At 44.7% G+C, this 18,310-nt stretch overlaps 2 protein-coding genes across 2 annotated transcripts in view; one reads left to right on the plus strand and one right to left on the minus strand.

Annotated features, from left to right (window-relative positions):
* The first annotated feature begins 17 nt into the window (after positions 1 to 17).
* Positions 18 to 18,227, plus strand: GTF3C4 (general transcription factor IIIC subunit 4). Its single transcript, XM_030461150.1, has 6 exons — positions 18 to 361; positions 1,143 to 2,963; positions 4,709 to 4,839; positions 5,524 to 5,612; positions 6,636 to 7,878; positions 18,216 to 18,227. The coding sequence occupies exons 1-5, from the start codon at positions 29 to 31 to the stop codon at positions 6,698 to 6,700; spliced, it is 2,439 nt and encodes an 812-aa protein (XP_030317010.1). The 5' UTR covers positions 18 to 28; the 3' UTR covers positions 6,701 to 7,878; positions 18,216 to 18,227.
* The window catches only part of AK8 (adenylate kinase 8), a 64,072-nt gene continuing 60,205 nt past the window's right edge, over positions 14,444 to 18,310 (minus strand). Inside the window, exons 12-13 of the mRNA XM_030461151.1 lie at positions 16,677 to 16,757; positions 14,444 to 14,690 (exon numbers count right to left, since the gene is read on the minus strand). Of these exons, the coding sequence (XP_030317011.1) occupies positions 14,444 to 14,690; positions 16,677 to 16,757 (328 nt within the window). The remainder of the gene's footprint in view (positions 14,691 to 16,676; positions 16,758 to 18,310) is intronic.

Consider the following 18,310-nt stretch of genomic DNA (forward strand, 5'->3'; position numbering starts at 1 on the left):
GAGGAGCGGGCGGTGAGGCGGCGGTAAGATGGCGGCGGATGGCGGGGGCAGCCCCGCGCTGTCGGCGGGGGAGGAGGAGCCGCCGCTGGGGCTCGAGTCGCTGGTGGAGGAGGAGGCGGCGACGGCGACGCCGAGCGCCGGGTTCAGGCTGACGGCGGCGAAGCGGGAACCGGCGGTGCGGCTGCAGCACGGGGTGAGCGGGTTGGAACCGCTGGCCTGGTCGGAGGATCACCGGGTGTCGGTGAGCACGGCCCGCAGCATCGCCGTCCTGGAGCAGCTCAGCGATGTGCACAGCGGCGGGCAGGAGATGGTTATCCACCGCACCGCCGTGCCCGCACCCGCCGCCGCTTGTCTCCTCAAGGTGAGGGGTCCCGCACTGCTCCTCCCGGGGCTGCTCCGCTGGGTCCCCCCGGGATGTGGCGGAGCCCCCCGGGCCTCCTCCTCCTGCTCCCTGCAGCGCTGCCGGGGGTGATGAGAGCACGGGGGAGAAAAATCATCTCCAGCCCAGTGCTGTCAGGGTGCAGCGTGGTCCCGCGGCTTGCAAGGGGTTCTGAAGTGCTGCAGGTTTTCTGAGGATCATTCGAGTTTCATTGGTGGTATTTAGTTTAGTGAAATTTTAAGTAGAAACCTGTCCTGGTTTGACACCTTGAGCTGGAAGGTTGTTGCAGTAGGGACTGCTTGGGGCTCAGGGGAGCATCTTAGAAGAGGGGTAACAAGAAGTTTGGGTGCATGTCTCAGTAATAATTCTGTTGTTGCAGATCTGATTTTATGGTTCGAGAACAATGCTTAAAATATGGAATAACTGGAGTTGAAATGCTGAGGGCTGTAGAATTTGAATGGTATGCCAAGTACTTTTAAGTACACACTTGAGAACAAAAACAACAGCAAAAAAACTCAAACAATAAAACCCACCCAGGCTCTTTAGATTCATCTGAGAGTCCAATGTAGGCAAGTTTAGGCCAGCAGCAACCATTAAGTCTTTAAGAGTGATGCTAATTAACCATTGGAGAATTCCAGTGTAGGTTTCCATAGGGGATGTCATATTTCAAGTGGGGATCAATTCCAGGAAGGTCTTCTTAAAAGGAAAAAAAAAAAATAAATTCTACAGTTTTGTTTTAAAAGCTCTTTTTGTTCTCTCCTAGGTCGGTCCGAAAAAGGAGGTAGCAGAATGTAGGGAAAAGTTTGCGAGTTCAGGGGACCCAACAGTCAGCCAGACTTTTATGCTAGACCGAGTGTTCAATCCCGAGGGGAAGTCACTGCCACCTCTGCGAGGATTCAAGTATTCCAGCTGGTCCCCCCTGGGCTGTGATGCCAACGGGAGGTGCCTGCTGGCAGCTCTGACCATGGACAACCGCCTGACCATCCACGCCAACCTCAACAGGCTGCAGTGGGTGCAGCTGGTGGACCTGACAGACATCTATGGGGAGCGGCTGTACGAAGCCAGTTACAAACTTTGTAAAGGGGACACTCCCCGGGGGGAGCTCGAGGACTTCCCGGAGTTCCAGCGCCGGCACAGCATGCAGACCCCTGTGCGCATGGAGTGGTCGGGAATCTGCACCACCCAGCAGGTGAAACACAACAACGAGTGCTGGGATGTGGGCAGCGTGCTCCTAGCAGTGCTCTTTGAAAATGGTCACATTGCAGTGTGGCAGTTTCAGCTTCCGTTTCTGGGTAAGGAATCAATTACTTCTTGCAATACCATAGAGTCTGGAATAAATTCCCCAAGTGTGTTGTCTTGGTGGGAATACGAACATAACAACCGAAAGATGAGCGGACTCATTGTAGGGAGTGCTTTTGGACCAGTTAAGATCCTTCCTGTCAATCTAAAAGCTGTCAAAGGCTACTTTACCCTGAGACAACCCATAGTCTTATGGCAAGAAATGGACCAGTTGCCAGTGCATAGTATCAAGTGTATTCCTCTTTACCACCCCTACCAGAAATGTAGTTGTAGCTTAGTGGTGGCTGCACGAGGACCTTACGTGTTTTGGTGTCTCCTGTTGATATCCAAGGCAGGTCTGAATGTCCATAATTCCCACGTGACAGGGCTCCATTCTTTGCCCATCGTCTCCATGACCGCAGACAAGCAGAACGGCACGGTGTACACGTGCTCCAGTGATGGAAAGGTAAGGCAGCTCATTCCTATTTTCACAGACATTGCTTTAAAGTTTGAGCACCAGCTCCTTAAGCTCTCAGAAGTGTTTGGCTCTGTCAGGACTCACGGAATAGCTGTCAGCCCCTGCGGGGCCTACCTGGCAGTTATCACCACAGAGGGCATGACTAACGGTCTGCACCCCGTTAACAAAAACTACCAAGTTCAGTTTGTAACTCTTAAGACTTTTGAGGAGGCAGCTGCCCAGCTCTTGGAATCTTCTGTCCAGAACCTTTTCCGGCAAGTGGACTTGACTGATCTTGTACGCTGGAAAATTTTGAAGGATAAGCATATTCCTCAATTCTTACAGGAAGCACTGGATAAAAAGATTGAGAGCTGTGGTTCTACTTACTTCTGGAGGTTTAAGCTGTTTCTCCTGAGGATTTTGTACCAGTCGATGCAGAAAGCTCCCTCAGAGGTCATGTGGAAACCTTCACACGAGGATGCAAAAATCTTGATATCCGATTCCCCCGGGATGGGCAGCACTGAAGATGATCAAGAGGAAGGAACTTCTAAACAAGCCAGGAAGCAGAGCCTGTGTGACACAGGCAAAGGTATGGACATAGATGACACTGCAGACGATTCCCTTCCTCAGTCAAGTGACGTAGGAGGCCGTGAGCCAATGGAAGAAAAGCTTCTTGAAATACAGGCACAGATTGAGGCAGTAGAGCTGCACTTGACACGAGAACACATGAAGCGGGTGTTGGGAGAAGTTTATCTGCACACATGGATTACAGAGAACACCAGTATTCCCACCAGAGGAGTCTGTGACTTCTTAATGTCCGATGATGGCTATGAGGACAGAACAGCACGAGTAAGTGCACCTCCATGCTCTGGGGATTTGGTGTTACAAGTTACTTCTTTCTCCCCCCTCCATATCCTTAAATGAAAATACAACTTTGGGGTGAGAAAGAGAAATGTAATCGTGTCCTCCTTGCCCCAGTCAGCTGTTACAGAGCATACAGCTTACATTGACCCTCCTTGATATTACTGAGTAGGAGGGAGTGTAAATACAGGTGTTGAAATTTGGATCAGGTGCAATAAAGAGTGAGCATGCCCGAGTTTTTGCAGGACAGGGAGAGGACCATGGGTATTTCAGTGCTGTTGGTGGGTTTAGAGCATGTACTGATCCTGAGGGGTGTTTGTTTTCATGGCTAAGCTTATCCAATCTGTCATCTCCACAAAGCTAAATTCAGAAGGTATTTTTTCAGTTACATCAGCAATTCTAATTTTGAGTTGCAATATTAGTGTTTATAATGAGTGTGTACATCAGGCCTTGCCATCACTCTGTGAGCCTTCAGCAAGAAGATGAGTTACAGAGGTTCAGAAGTCATTTTGATTTAGGAGTTAAATCCAGGGATTCAGAACATTGAGGACTTTGAATTAACCAGACTGCCTTTTGGACATGCATGGCCTGAACCCTCAGGCATGCTTGCATTTATTGCACTGCCATAAACGAGGATAACTGAAGGGCTGGCCATGGCTGGAGCTCTTCCCAAACCTGCAATATTCCTACCAAAATAAAAGCAGAACTGCCAGTACAGTGTCCTGACTATTGCAATGTGTAGAGTAAGGGTCTGTGACAGGAAATAAGTGATGAGTGAATGCAGTGAAGCTGTCTGAATACAGACCAAGGAAGCTTCACTGGGAACACTCTGCCATCAGCATCCTGGCTCTTAAATCTTGATGACAAGAATGTCTCGGGTGTCTTCTGTATCTCTGTGTGTGACCAGAGAACAGTTCTTCTCAGTACCCAGGTCCTTAAATCACTTGAACTCTAATTAAAAAATTAAAAATCAACCTTTACATTACATCCAGAAGGGCAGAGGAAGGAAGCACATTTCCATGACTGGTGTAGCATGGTGTTCTCTCTGCTGGACTTACAAGCAAGGAGGCTCCAGTTTGGCCATCAGTAACTCACTAAAAAGCATTCTAGCAGAACTGCTGTGGGGTTTTAGTACCCAATGACTATGAATTGGAGGTGTAAGAGGTTGCTTTTCTTACTCTATAAGCAAGTTGTTTTTTTTACAGCAATCAAAAGCTAACTGCCAAAGTCTAATTTACCTGTTCAGTTTGCTGTCACATTATAAAGGTCTTGAGGATGTGATTTACATCTACTGAAATGTCCAGGACAAATTTGATCCCATAAATATTCTATTATAAACATGTACATTCTAAGATGACTGCTCAAGACATGCATCCAAGTGTATTCTGAACAGAATATGGTTTTTTAGCACATCTGTTGCGATAGTCATGAGACCATGGAAGTGTTGCTGTAATGGTCAGTGGCATCAAGTAGCATGGTACTAATTTCTGCTTTGTAAATCTAATAGGAGCTTCACATAACACCTGCTCTTAAGTTCCTTGTCCCTTAACTGTAGGGCAGAAATCTTTAGATGGCAGTGACAATAAATCAGTACTTACCAATGTATTCCATTTCCTGCTTTTATTTCTTTGAATTCAGTGAAGCATTCTGAAATCCCAACATCCTGAGATGTTCCCAGCTTTCTGTAGGCAGCTCTCTTGCTGTAAGCAACCCTGACTGCTCTGTATCCCCAGGTGCTGATTGGGCATATCTTAAAGAAAATGAACAAACAGACATTTCCAGAACACTGCAGCTTGTGTAAGGAGATCCTGCCTTTCACTGACCGCAAGCAGGCAGTCTGCTCCAATGGACACATTTGGCTCAGGTAACTGGCTCTTCAAAAGAGTTTTTGCCCTTCTCTGGATAATTTAAACATACTTAAATAGGTAACCTGAAACACTCTATAGTGTTGGAGTAAAAAGTCATGAAGCATGTTATCCATGCTGCAGTCAGCTGCAGTTTTTCCTGGCTGTTATCTGTCCCCTTCCATGAGTGAGATGGAGGGCACAGCAGACTGGATTTGGTTCTCTTATCAGTACACTTTTTCAAAATAAAATGCTTTTGATTGTTTAATTTTTTTTCTTCAAACAGGGGAAATGGGGGCAGGGAGAAAGTAGGAAAGAGAAAATCAAGCACAAGTTGTCCCTTGGAACAGCACATGAAGGAATGTTTGTTGTAGCTGTTTCAGCTTTTGAAAACAAAATTTTAACAGAAAATTATTTCCAACAGCCACATTGAGATGTCAGACAAGTTCTGGAACATCTAGAAAAGGAAATTTTCCAACATACATGTATTTGGTACATTGGGATTGTCCCTTGTGCAAGTAGCCTGTCACAAAGAAAAACCTTTGCCTAACATACTGTCTACTGCTTTGGCTTAATAGTCATTGCCTTAAAAGACATCATGGTTCTTCCCCAGTGCTGTAACCTTCAAGCTTTACACCTCTTCTGCTGGATGTTAAAACAAGAACCCCCCAAGCCTTTTGCTAAAATGAATTGTCCTTTCACAGGTGCTTTCTAACCTACCAGTCCTGTCAGAGCTTGGTGTACAGGAGGTGTTTGCTTCATGACAGCATTGCAAGGCACCCAACCCCAGAAGGTAAACTTCCTGTGGCCAAAAGGGGCACGTTTAGGTATTCTTCAGTTTTATCTGCAAAATGACTTGAACTGGTTTCACTGACTTGTCTCTTTTAGGCAGTTATCGTGTGATGTGCCAGTGTGCATTTCATGGTGTCATGGTTTTGTCCATAAATTAGTGGTATAGATTGATTACAAAATTAACTACAAATACAATTGATAGACTTTAATGAGAGCCAGGTAAACACCACTTGTGCTGGAGTGCTACAACAATTAGGTTATATTCAAGCTAATTATATCAGCATCCACTTCCAATCCACCCTCCACCTGAGGGGTCTTTTACCCTCTATTTCAGTGTAAGCTGTATTGATCCAGCACAGGTGAAGGAACAATTGGTGCCTTGCTGGCTTGAGTCCTAAACCTGCCCTAAGTAGAGGTAAATTGGCAAATGAGGTAAATGAGGTAAACCTCATTCAGAGGTCTGAGCAAGGACAAGCTGTGCAAGAAAATTGCTTCTTTCCCAACTGATCCACTTAAAAAATTCATGAAATATTCCCACAGTTTTTCCTAAAATGTAGGTGATACTTTTCCTTTCCCTGGATATGTAGGTGTTCCAGTCAGCACTAAGGATTAACTGCAGAACTTAAACCTCTGTAGAGAGAGGCTGTAAACTTAATTTCCTTACACTGCAGAGTGAGAAAGAAACAGGAACCAAGGACTGCATTACACAAAGGATCTCATTTCAGTTGAGAAAATGAGAACACCACATCTGTGGCATGGTGATCCTTTAGAATTTTTTCCTGTATGTGATGACATAGTGTGGGCTGATTGACCTTAATTTTGTTCCCTACTGACTGGGATTTAAACTGGCATTACTTGAAATTTCAAGACAGAAATGGAGTTGGATTCCTCTGAACTCTGTTAATCTTCCACAATGAATACATACAAACTGTTTCAGGATCACTCTTTAGTTGGTCCATCTCAGGTGTCATTCCTGTGTTCATCTCTCCCTCCAGCTTTAAAATACTTCTTTTTTTATTTGCAGATCCTGAATGGATCAAGAGGTTGTTGCAAGGACCTTGCACGTTCTGTGATTCTCCTGTGTTCTAGAGAAAAGCTGTGTAAAGGTTCAAAGTGTTTTCTCTACTGCATAAGCTCCCTTTGGTCTCAGAGGACACAGAGCACAGGAATTCAGACTTCACTGGAAGGGGAAGACATTGTCCATGGCTCTGTAAACAACATCAGATGTTCTGGAAACTCCTTGAGTCCAGAGCCTGTTCTTGGCTCCAGAAACAGAAGTACACCTGGAAAAACAAGTTTCTAAAGCCATTTGGAAATGCACCCCATCAAAGCATCAGCAGCAGGACACATTTCCTTTTGCTGCAGAGGAACTGAAGTCTTAAGCAGGTTGTGTGAACTCTGCCCCACAACTCTGTAGTCTCCCAAAAGCTGGGATGGGAACAGTGGAGCTGCCTCTGAATGGCCTTGGTGGGGAGAGAAGGCTTCAGCTTGTAGTGCACCTGGTTGCTTTTTAACAAGCACTGGCACTTGCTGCAGAATATTAAACTATCAAAAGAATTTGTGGTTCCAGTTTCTTGCAGAGTGAAGCATTTGCCACATGAAAGAAACTTGTGTTAGTTAAGCTCAGTCTAGAGGAGTAACTGCCTCTTCTCTGTTACAGCAATCAGAAGGGTGATATTGGCTGCCTGGGTCAAATATCAGTAAGAATAATTTTTAAATGTAATAATTGTTAAACAAATAGCAATTAGTTTAAGCACTAATATATAAACAATTTTCAATGCTCTCAAGTCTTTTGGCCCCCTTATTCTGAACTAAGTTCTGACCACTTCCTTGCTTTGGCCAATGTCTATGCCTTTTGTTTCACTTAACCCTCTACCAATAGAAATCATCTCTTCCAGTCACCAAAAACATTACTAATTTTCCTTATTTTCCATTGAATTGAGAGTCACCCTCATACAACACAAGATGAGTTCTACAGTAGTTTGAAACACAGTAATCACTCCCAGCTGACAGTTTCTCTTTTCTTTATAATGCAGTAAAAACAAAAACCCAAACAGCACCATGGCTGAAGTGTTTTAGGGAAAGTTTCCACAGGTGGTCACAGAGTTTGGTGAGGCTCTTCTTGTATAAGCCTGGGTTCCTCATCAAGAGATTGATAAATACCCCAGTGATGTAGCATGTCTGCTCCCAGAAATTTATTCTGTCTTCTAATTGTCCTGCCAGAAACCCCCCACATCTTTCTCTCCTTGGCATCTGGTTTCTAAGCAGTGTTAGAGGAGTAATACCTCCCAAATGTGTATGGTTATTTGGTACAGTTTGTTTTGTTAACTTAAATCCATATTGTCAGATAACCCAAAGTTAATGTATTTACATTCTTTGGTGGTCTGGACACTCAGCTGTGTTTGCCCTGTTTGTGTTTTCTGCCACTGCTAATTGTGTGTGGAGTCCTTGACAGCTATTGCAGAAATCAAGCAGTTGTCCTGGCAGTATCAGTTTCCACCAGTGAATGTGTGGATTGGTGCTCAAGTTCCCTTGTCTCAATACTATGCAGGTTTTCTTAGTGTTCCTTCACCTTTAGGAGGAGCAAATTTTTTTCAGATAACATGAAAAAAAAAAACCCAAAAACCCAGCTGTCCTGAACTATTCAGTGTTTCATGCATTAATCATGACTGTGCTTTGACTGAGAATAATACCAATATGGTAGCCTAGAACAGCAGAAGCACATTCATCTGTAAAATAATTAGCCTTGTTTGTAAATACCCTTGGAAGTGAAACCGTAATTGTATTAAAGAAATGTTTAGTTTTTTATTGCTGTGCATTGAAAATTGAAATTACTTCAGTGTGTCTGCAACAAGAGAAAATGCAGCTCATGATAGCAGCCAGTAAACCAAGGAGTAACCTCAGTGCCCAAGGTGTGTGGAGTTTGGGGCCAGGTGCTATCCCTGGGCAGCATTTATCTTGTTCCCAGTGGGGATGGGCTGTGGGGGGAGCAGAACAGCAGTTCCTTATGCAGCTTGAACAGTTAATTTACATGGGTAATAAAACCATGGAAGCTGCAAGTCCTTGTCCAGACAGCCCTGAGCAGTTAAGCAGTAAGGGTTCCAGAAATTCTCCTGACTATGGAAAGTGTCAGAGAGCTCTCCAGAACTCTGTGTCAAGACTTTTAAAAACTGAAAGAATGTTTCCTTGACACTGGCTTAGGAGCCATAACAATATCCTGATCTGCTGCAGTGTGAGGTCAGGGTGGATCATGTCACATATTTGACCCAGATCACCTGTTAGATGACTGGTGATCACTTCCAGCACTTTCCTTGGATTTCCCTGGACTGAGTTTTTAATGCCTTAGACATGTAACACCTCACATGAACATTGCATTAATGTTTATTTTCCTTGTCTTTCAAGGCAGTAGATACTCAGTATACCATTGCTAGTTTAATTACCCTGATTTATGGCTGCTGGGAGAATGAAATTTTAAAGTCAATGATGTCAGCCAGTCCAGATCCTTAAGCACAGAGCAATTCACAACAGGTAAAAAAATAAATCACAATACCTCTTTCTTTGCTTTTTTAAACTATCACTGGTCTCTAAGAGAGTATTTTTTAACTTGAGTAGGCTTGAATACAGCACACCTCAGGCCATGAGCATTTAACCTTTGATTTAACCTCTTACTGGGTTTTTCTGCCCAGTGAGCAGCTGAGAATTCCTCAGGAAAACTTCTCCCTGTCTTGGACTCATGGCTTGGGAACGTGGAGGTCAGTCCCATTCCCAGGGGAGCACTATAACAGCACCCTGGCTTGTGCTCTGAGTTCTGCAATGTATCTCAAACCAGTGAATGGGTAAAGTTTCTCCTCAGCTGCCTCCCCACTGGGTGGGAAACACTGTGGCTGCTCATGGTACCCCATCCCCAGAGGAAGAATAACACTCCAAAAGAGACTGAGCTGGTTTTGATGCACTGCTGCTTTTCTTTGTTTTGTTTTTAAAGGATTGTTGTACTTGCTCTTGGGAATTGGAGCCAGAGATGCTGTGCTGTGTGTCCCAGAGCTAAGGTGTCACTGCCCTTGATAAATCCCTTCTGATGGCACTGCAGGTTTGTTACTGGGCTAATAACAAGAGTTTATCCCTCCTCCACTGAAGAAATCCAGGCTCCTCTGAATTCTCTGGACTAGCAAAACAGCTCTGGACTGTAGAGCTTCTCAGGGCCAATTTTGGAGGTAAGGTGAAGTTTTGGGGTCATGAGGATTCTGTCCTGGGTCTCAGAACTGCACCTCCTGCTCTGGAAGTGGTGACAGAGAATTTAGCACTGCCTTTTACCTTCATTCAGCTGGGGGTTGGTGGGGACTTCACAGTGCAATCACCATTCCCTTTATGTCCCCTCATCCTTTGAATCCTACTGGATATTTCTAGCAAGGAAATATGGTTGCAAGCAGATACATACAGGCAATATGTTTCCCTTATTTTCTTAAATTCACCAGCTTTTCCACAGGCTAATGTATCATCAGAGATCACAGGCAGCAAAACACCACTTATTCTGTCCTCATTAAGGGTTTCTTGACATAAAAGAACTGAATGCAAACATTTGTAGTCCTAGTTAAAGGCTAACAAATCACATTTGTGCTGTTATGCCCTAAACTAACATTTACAGGAGACCTGTTTGTACAAGTTGAGGTTCTCAAATGCAGAGCCCTCCCTGCCTGACATTTGTCAAGCCGTGGGCAGCCCTGCAGCCACAGCTGCTGAGTCTCAGCTGCCATCTCCAGATCCCAACTTGGAGAAATAGAGGAAGAGAGCCCATCCCTGCTCCTCCAAGGCCTCACCATGGAGCAGGTGTGGGTGAATCACAGAGTTTCTGGTTGGAAAAGGCCTTTAAGATCATCCAGTCCACCCATAACCCAACTCTACTGCTTCATCCCTGCTCCTGAGCAGCACATCCACTTGTCTGTAAAACAGCTCCAGGGATGGGGACTCCACCACCCCCCCAGGCAGCCTCTTGCAGTGTTCAGTTACCCTTTCAGTCAAGTTCCTTCTAACATCCGATCTAGAGCCCTCCCCAGGTGAAATCTGAGACCATTTGATTTCCTCTGCTTCTCCTGAAGCAACAGATTTATAGTAATTAACTGGGAGAAGGTGTTTATGGGATTCTCAGTAAATAAAGATATACTGCTCAAAAGTAGCTATCAACACTATGTCCATCCTCACCCCCTTTTGACTCCTAGAAACACACAGATCACTCTGGTGATCACTCCAGACTTCTATCAAGGGTAGGGTTTACCCTCTAACCAGAACTGGTAAAAATATCTGTGTAGAGATGCTCAATTACTTAAATTTTTGCACTGATCTTTGGCTGTACTCAGTTCTAACTCCTGCTTTACACTGAGGACATTCCCTGTCCCTTGGTGTCAGCTGGAATATTCTGTCTCTGGTTCTTAATGCTAACTCAATTTTTAACACTCTTCACCCAAAAGACCTGCAACTCTGATGCTCTGGGTGCATCTCCCTGCCTGTTTCTTTCTGAGTTGGTACTCAGGGCACTTCCCACCAGCACCTACTCTACAGCTTGGGGCAGAAAGTGGAATAATTGCTGAATCGACCCAAGTATCTCCAGCACAGGAGGATTCCTGTACCCCTTGGAAGCCCACAGCTGGAGTTGCAAAGCCCCACAGCCTCATTTCACTGGGAAGCCAGCCCTGAAATGGGAAACCCAAGAGCCACCCAAACAAAACTCTTTAGGAGTTTCATTTAACTGCTCCACCAACATCATCCATCTTTTGGTGCTACTTTAGTTCTCTTCTGGGAAACAAGGGTTGCTGACCATGCAGCCACCAGGCTGAACAAAAAAAACAAGTGGAATTTTAATCTGTAGTTTCTGGTTTCTTCCTTTGAGACAGCTCATGGGACAGCCTGGCAAAGTTGCTGTGATTATTGGTGCTGTGTGAGTAACACGTTTTGTATATGTGAAGCAAAGCTGGACAGTGTATTGTATACTGCCACAGCAGCATTGTAACCCTGCTCCTTTTTTACTCTAAATAAAGTATTTGTTTCCTAATGTCTATGTTTTAAGGGACTGAATTCCTGGGAGGGACATTATTTCATCCATACAAAACCAGCTCTGTGGAAGGTTTCTGTGCTGGCATCAGCAGCCAAACCTCACGGGGAAAGGTGAGAAACCAGAGGAGGCAGCAGGGGAAATCTTTCAAAAGCTCCAGGGGGTCCCAGCAGAGCTGGTGCTGGAGGATTGGGTCTCCTGCTTGGGGGTGTTCAAGCATCCTTCCAGCACAGTGCCCTGAAGGATCCATTATTTGGAGCAGGTGGGCATGAAAGTTTGTGGAGCAGTTGGACAAGCTCAGCTCATCTTGTTGCTGCACTACGTAATTAACAGCATAATAAATAGGGTCTGGCACAGCCTCCAAGCAGCCCTCTCTGCAAAGTGTCTTTGGAAAGCAGAGTGATGAAAGATTTCCATTTCAGGGCTGGGCAAGCTCAACAATAAATAACATCTGGTCCCCGCTGTGTTCTTAGCACCTCTTCTTTACCTTGTTTTTCTCATTGCTTTAACATTTGTTTTGCCAGAATAAGATGCTAATAAAATCAAGTGCAGTCACCAAATTGGTTTTCAAGTGTTGCATTCCAATTATAAAAGCCCAGTTCTTCATTTCCACCCACTGAACCTTTTTGGTATTAACACGCTTTACTATGCAAAGTGATGCAGGGGCTGTTTCATTTACAGTAATTAAATGAATGTCAATTGTTTTAGTTGTTTCTGAGGGAGAGTTGTACATGAGTATTAGCATGTTCTGCTAACCCTTACGTTCTGCACTTCAGGCCTGCTGCAAGCCCTTGGGGGTTGACCATTGACCTGAGACTCCATCCCAGCCATGCCACGTGCATCTCAATGAGAGCAGCTCTTCTCCTCAGCTTCCATGGAACCAGCAGAGCAGAACTAATATAGCACCCGCATATAGATGAAAGAATGAAGAGGAAAAAGGGCTTTACAGCTAAATTAATTAAGCAGATGTACCTGTCTAATTAAAGATGCACTGTCCCCTTTGTACCCGAGCTGAAGTACAAACAGTATTTAAATGCCCTCTCTATCCATTTCATCCATCAAAATATTTAGTAGGAACACTCAGATGAAGGTGATATTAGCAAGATGAGCTTCCCATGTATTATTAATAGAAGGACTTCCAATTATGCATGAATGCTACAGCATATCTTTACAGCAATAGCATAAAAAACAGCTGCCCAAGCAGGTTACCAAACAGCACATTTGTACCAGGTAGGGCTGTTATAAACACCCCTGCCCAGCTCTGCACAAGGGTTGGTTGTTGGGCCCGGGGATGTGGCAGCAGCCTCTGCCTCAGCCTGATCCCAAGAGCTGGAAATTCTCAGACCCAGAGCAGCAGAGGACTCTGTGTTGCTGGTACCAGAGAATTATTTGGCTTACATTTCAAATCCATATATTTTGATATTTTTAAAGTCCAATTCCCATTCACTAAACTCCCCAAAGGTATTGAATATTCTGACCTTAAAGTTTCCCAGAATAACACAATATCCCCATTGCTATCTGGACAGCCAAGGTTTTCCAGCCTGAATTTACTCTACAGGTGTTAGGAGGTTTGGCATGGCCAGCACTGCACATAGACACACACCAACAAAGACACACAAACTATTTACAGCAACAGGATCAAGTCCCCTAAACCCAAAAGGCTCCTGGAGGCCTCTCTGAAAGGAGGGAGCATGTTCCTCCTGCAGCTGCCCAGACCTGGTGGGGTTCAGGAGAAAGTAGAAACTTCCTCCCACCCCTTGGCAAAGGGGAATTCACACTCACAGACACAGGGAAAATAAAGGGAGATGGAGGCATCAAACTCAGTGCTCCTCAAAACCACAGCACATCCTACCCCTTCCTCAGAAGCACTAAGGATCTGTATTCCCATAGCCCCAGCCTGAGCTTGCTAACAGAGTTCTGCGCTTTTCATCAAGGATTTACCAGTAAATAAAAGCTTACCTGAGCATTTGCTGCAGCCAGAGCAAAAAAGGCTGAGCAGGAACCTGCCCATCGCCAGCTCAGCCAGGGCAGGGCCAGGCTGGGAGCCTTTCCAAGGCAGTCAAGTAACCACAGCTCCTTCTCTCCTTAATTGCATTCTGAAAGTGATGAGTCTGCTGCCAGCTGCTTTGGGTATCTCTTTTTCTCTGGAAATCTTTCCCAGCTGTTCAGAGCCTATGCACCTGGATGTGGGGTTGGGCTGCAGACCAGGGGGATGGGGATGGGGATGGATGCTGCAGCTCCAGAGCCCTTTGGCAGAACTTAACAAGGTAGTAAAAAAACCTCTGCACCCTCAAACCACTGCAGTTGCCTTTGCAGAAAGAGCACTGCAGAGATGCAAGCTTCATTTTCCTGTTTGGTTTTGTGTTTGCTTGCAGCAGAGTGTGCTGGTGAGGTGGGTTGGTATGGCTGGGGAGTTTTGGTGAAAAGCAGTGGAATTCAGACACAACCACAACTAATAAATAGCTTTAATGCTCCAAAATGGCTTTGTGGGTATTATACAGTTAAGACAAAGCTACTACACACTGAACCACAGAATCAGTAAGAGAGGAGAATTAAACAGGAACTTCCCTACTCACAGTGTTTCATACCTTGGATCACAAAAACAAAAGCTGAAAAAATGTCCCTTAAAGCACAATTCCTGACTCTGAGCACTTCACTCTGCCTTGGTGAGCATCACATTTAACACAGCTTGGCTGATTTCCTCTTCACTTGTGCCACTGCACTGACCAGACTGCAAACATTACAGAGAAAAGTTGAAAATCAACTGTTTCAGAAATCTTCCTTAGTAATTACAAACTTGTAACTTTTTTTAATGGAATGGGCTTAATGATACAGCTTTCTATAAACTCAAAGACAACGTGAGGGTCTTGGTCAGCGTTGACATAAAAGGCATCTTCATAAAAACCCTCCAGTTCCTTGGCATGCCTGTAATAGGCTTCCACACGCTTCTCCACGTTTTCTTCTGTGTCCCTTGGGTTCTGCCTGAGTCGGGCCTGGATCTCTGGGGTGGGTGCTGGTCTGAACGTAGTGTGGTACCTGGAGAGGAGATACAAATGCCACTGCTTCAGCTCAAGTGAAGGACACAGCAACCATTTCCTAAGATACTTCCAGGGTTTTGCCTATTATGGTCCCTTGGAAGTGCCTCCCTCCTGCTCTAGGTTGGGGTTTTTAAATGACTGAAAATTTCAGGGCAAGTTATGTGTCATTCCTGCTTGCAAGAACCTGAGAGAGTCCAAAGGCAAGAGTTTCTCTTGAGGCAACACAAAGTGCTGAAAGTGTTTGTACACTTCACACAAGGTCTGAAAAAAATCCCTATCAGGTGCCCGATGCTCCAGGTTCAGAAGCATTTCCAGATCTGCTCCAGATCCAATCCCAAGGTAAAATGTTTTGCTTGTAATCTTGGATTCCTATCTTAAAAAAAAAACCAAAAAAGCTTAACCTTAAGTCTTAGCATCTCAGCTGTGGTTTGCTGCCAGGCTGATGCTGGACATTTATTAGGAAAATCTGCCCAATTTTGATTCCGTGAGCCCAAACATAACCCTGTGCCCAGGCACTGCTGAAGGACTTGGAACTTCACATGTTTAAGGCTCTCAGACATTGGGAACCTTCCTGCCAAGATTCCCAAGTTCAGCAACAGTGCTGGGATCAGCAATAGTAAATCCTGAAAGCATTTCCTATCAGCAGGCAGGCAGCTGAGTGATTGCTAAAATCTCTTTTGCAAATCTGTATTGAGATTTCTTGCCACAGTAATTCCAGCAAATGCCTCCTGTACCTCCAGAACCAGTTTATCCCTGTGCCTGGGCTGTCAGAACCTGTGGGGATGGATGCAAAGCTGAGAGTCTGGGTGTCTGCAGGGATCTGAGAGCTCCAGCTGGGACAGCCCTGTGGCCACAGAGCTCAATCCCATCAGAATGGCTCAGAGGCCACCCCCCTGCATTGCCCACAGCCAGCAGGCTCAGCATCACACCAAGGAACAGACACAGCATCTAAAACTATTCAATTCCCAATGAATTTGGGAGGGATAAACCCCAGACTTTGGAAGAAGGAAGCAGATAACTGGAGCAGATACTGAGCAGCCTCATCTTAACAGGAGAAAATGCAGAGATGTGTGAAAAATTGGCTTCATACCATTGATTTCTTCTGAACAATTGTCTCACTGATTACTGAAACAAAGAGCAAATCACTGATGCTGTCACCAGTTAATATTGCACCTCGAGTGAGATGTCTGAATAATCACCTATCACTTCGGGACAAATCCAGTATTTATGGCCTTAATCTCTGAGGGTTCAATATTTGTATTTGATTCAATAGGATGCATTTAACCATTAGAAGAGTAAAATAGTGGTTGAAAATTCAAGCATGGGGAATCATAAAAACAGAGCACAAGTGAAGCTGCAAATCCACACCAATTCCACCAGGTTTTTTTGGGAGATATTTTTTTACTTTATCTCCAAAAACAAGGGTGGAGAAGACAGTAAACCTGAAGGTCACTGGTGAAACACAGTGATGTGATGGCCAGTGAGATGAAGTGAGAACCTCCCAGATGAGTTTGCTCTACTGAGCAGGAAACACATTAACATCTCATAGCTGAGAAAACCATCACAGGAGCTGGGGGAAGGAAAATGCAGCAACTTTTCAATTTTCCCTGTCTGGAAAGGCTTCATATTTCCCAAGGGAATGTCTGAAAACCATCTGCATTTAGGCTAGGTTTGAGACATCATCCCTTAGCATTATTTTACCAACCAATTTAGTTACCATTAAAACGTTAGACCTGAGCTACTTGCTGCTGCAGATTTCAGGCTCCAAGATTGTGAAATGCCCTGTTCTGAAAGCAGGAGCTCACTGCAGCAGGCAGGTGGGTTGCTACTTGAGGAGTTATGAAAGTTTTAACTTTTCTTTTAAGGAATCCCTAAGCCAAAGTACCATATTCCTGAGCTTCCTGAGATTTCTATGAAGTCTGTCTGGTGCTTTCATCTCACTGGCAGTCTTGAAAAATGTTAAACATCAGACATGAGTGCTAACCTTTCCCCTGTGATGGGATCAATCCTCCTCTGAGACAGTCGTTCCATGATGGATTCATGGGGGAGATTAAAGAAAAACACCCTATGGAGGAGATAACAAGGAAAGGCATTAACATCCTGAGAACATCACTGGTGACCTTCAGAGTGTGAGTTAATCCTTACCCAAACAACCAGCACACACAAAGGTGGAAAAGGCAGCAGCACTCAAACCTGGGGCACCAAACCCATCCCCACACATCCTCCCTTCTCTGCTTCTTTTCCTCTCCTGGGTTCCCAGGCTCATCCAGGCAGGATGCTCTTTGGCAGCACAGGATGAGGGGTCCTGGGTGCACTGTGGGCACCTCTCCTGGCCCATTGCACCCTGGTGTATGAACCCTCGTGTCTGTGGGGGTTTTGGTTCATTCTAATGGGACTTTTCATTTCATATCCTGCTTCAAAAGCTCTGCAGCAGAAAATTCTCACAAACTGCTGAGAATGAGCAGCCCTGAGCCCCCTGTCCCCCAGCTACTGGAGGCTGATCTGGGTGAAGAATACATTCAGTGATTAATTCAGAAGGAAATAAAAGATAAGGCTTCCTTTGAAAACTTATTAAAATCAACTTTTACCACCTGAGCATGGCCTGAAGGCTGTAAATACATCTTTCTTTATAATACACCTTCTCCTGCTGGTGCCTTCAAGGGCAGGCTTCCTGTCTTTGTTTTTTGTCTGCCTCTCACGAAAGAGACTGTAAGCTTTAGACATTCACCAAAGGAACATTTTACACTGACTGGGTGGGATCAGACCAGATGAAAGGCTGAGCTTTACCTTGGCATGCATAGAGCAGATTACTAGAATCCTTTGTAGGATTTAAAGTTATGAAAATCATCTCCCTCTTCAAATGTTTACAGATAATGACTTCTATTCACACTGTGGTAACAAAATAGCAGCCAGGAATAAAACATTCAAGATCTCGGAGATTCCAAAGACAGGAAAAGAACAACAGTTTCAACACTCTTTTATCCCTTACACTCTAAACATTTTGTTTTTCTTTGTTTCTGTTGCCCAACAATGGCACAAAAATGTGATTGTCAGAACAGGTAACATCTGATGAGATGTCTCTGGATGAATATTCTAGTAGAGAGGAACAACATTTATCCAGTCATGATAATTGATACGGCTTCCTGCTATATTCTGAAATAAACAAAACCACTAAAGGATTATAACCTGGCATATCAAGAAAGCTTGTCGTAATTCATAGTTGCTAACTCAAAAAGTATTATGGTATTTGAAACAGAAGAGCCTCAAAAACTCCACTTAAAAAGCTGCCAACAAAATGAACTCTGAAAGCCTTGTCTGAAATTCCCTTCTTTTTATACGAGATGCTTCTTATTATCCAGGCTGGTGTCACCATTAAAGCAGAGTGTAGGGGGAAGATGTGGGAGGGTACAGACAGCCCTGATAATATGGGTTTTTTTCCCCCCACATGCATTGCATGATGGTGCACACAGAATATTCCATCCAGCAGCACAAAGTGCTCACCCAATGGTCCCTCCAGGGGAAGGGGGAAGCCTCATCCTGCTGTCCTGTCCCTGTCCCAGAGATAAGAGAGAACAACACTCTCCAGGCTGTCAGTCTGAAATTGTTCAGAAGCAGGAA

Source organism: Calypte anna, chromosome 17 (assembly GCF_003957555.1).
Source record: "Calypte anna isolate BGI_N300 chromosome 17, bCalAnn1_v1.p, whole genome shotgun sequence".
NCBI lineage: Eukaryota > Metazoa > Chordata > Aves > Apodiformes > Trochilidae > Calypte > Calypte anna.

Coding starts and splice junctions, on each gene's coding strand:
- GTF3C4 (XM_030461150.1), top strand. CDS start 29: ATGGCGGCGGATGGCGGGGGCAGCCCCGCGCTGTCGGCGGGGGAGGAG. Junction 362..1,142: donor CCGCCGCTTGTCTCCTCAAG/GTGAGGGGTCCC, acceptor GTTCTCTCCTAG/GTCGGTCCGAAAAAGGAGGT. Junction 5,613..6,635: donor AAGGCACCCAACCCCAGAAG/GTAAACTTCCTG, acceptor TTTTATTTGCAG/ATCCTGAATGGATCAAGAGG.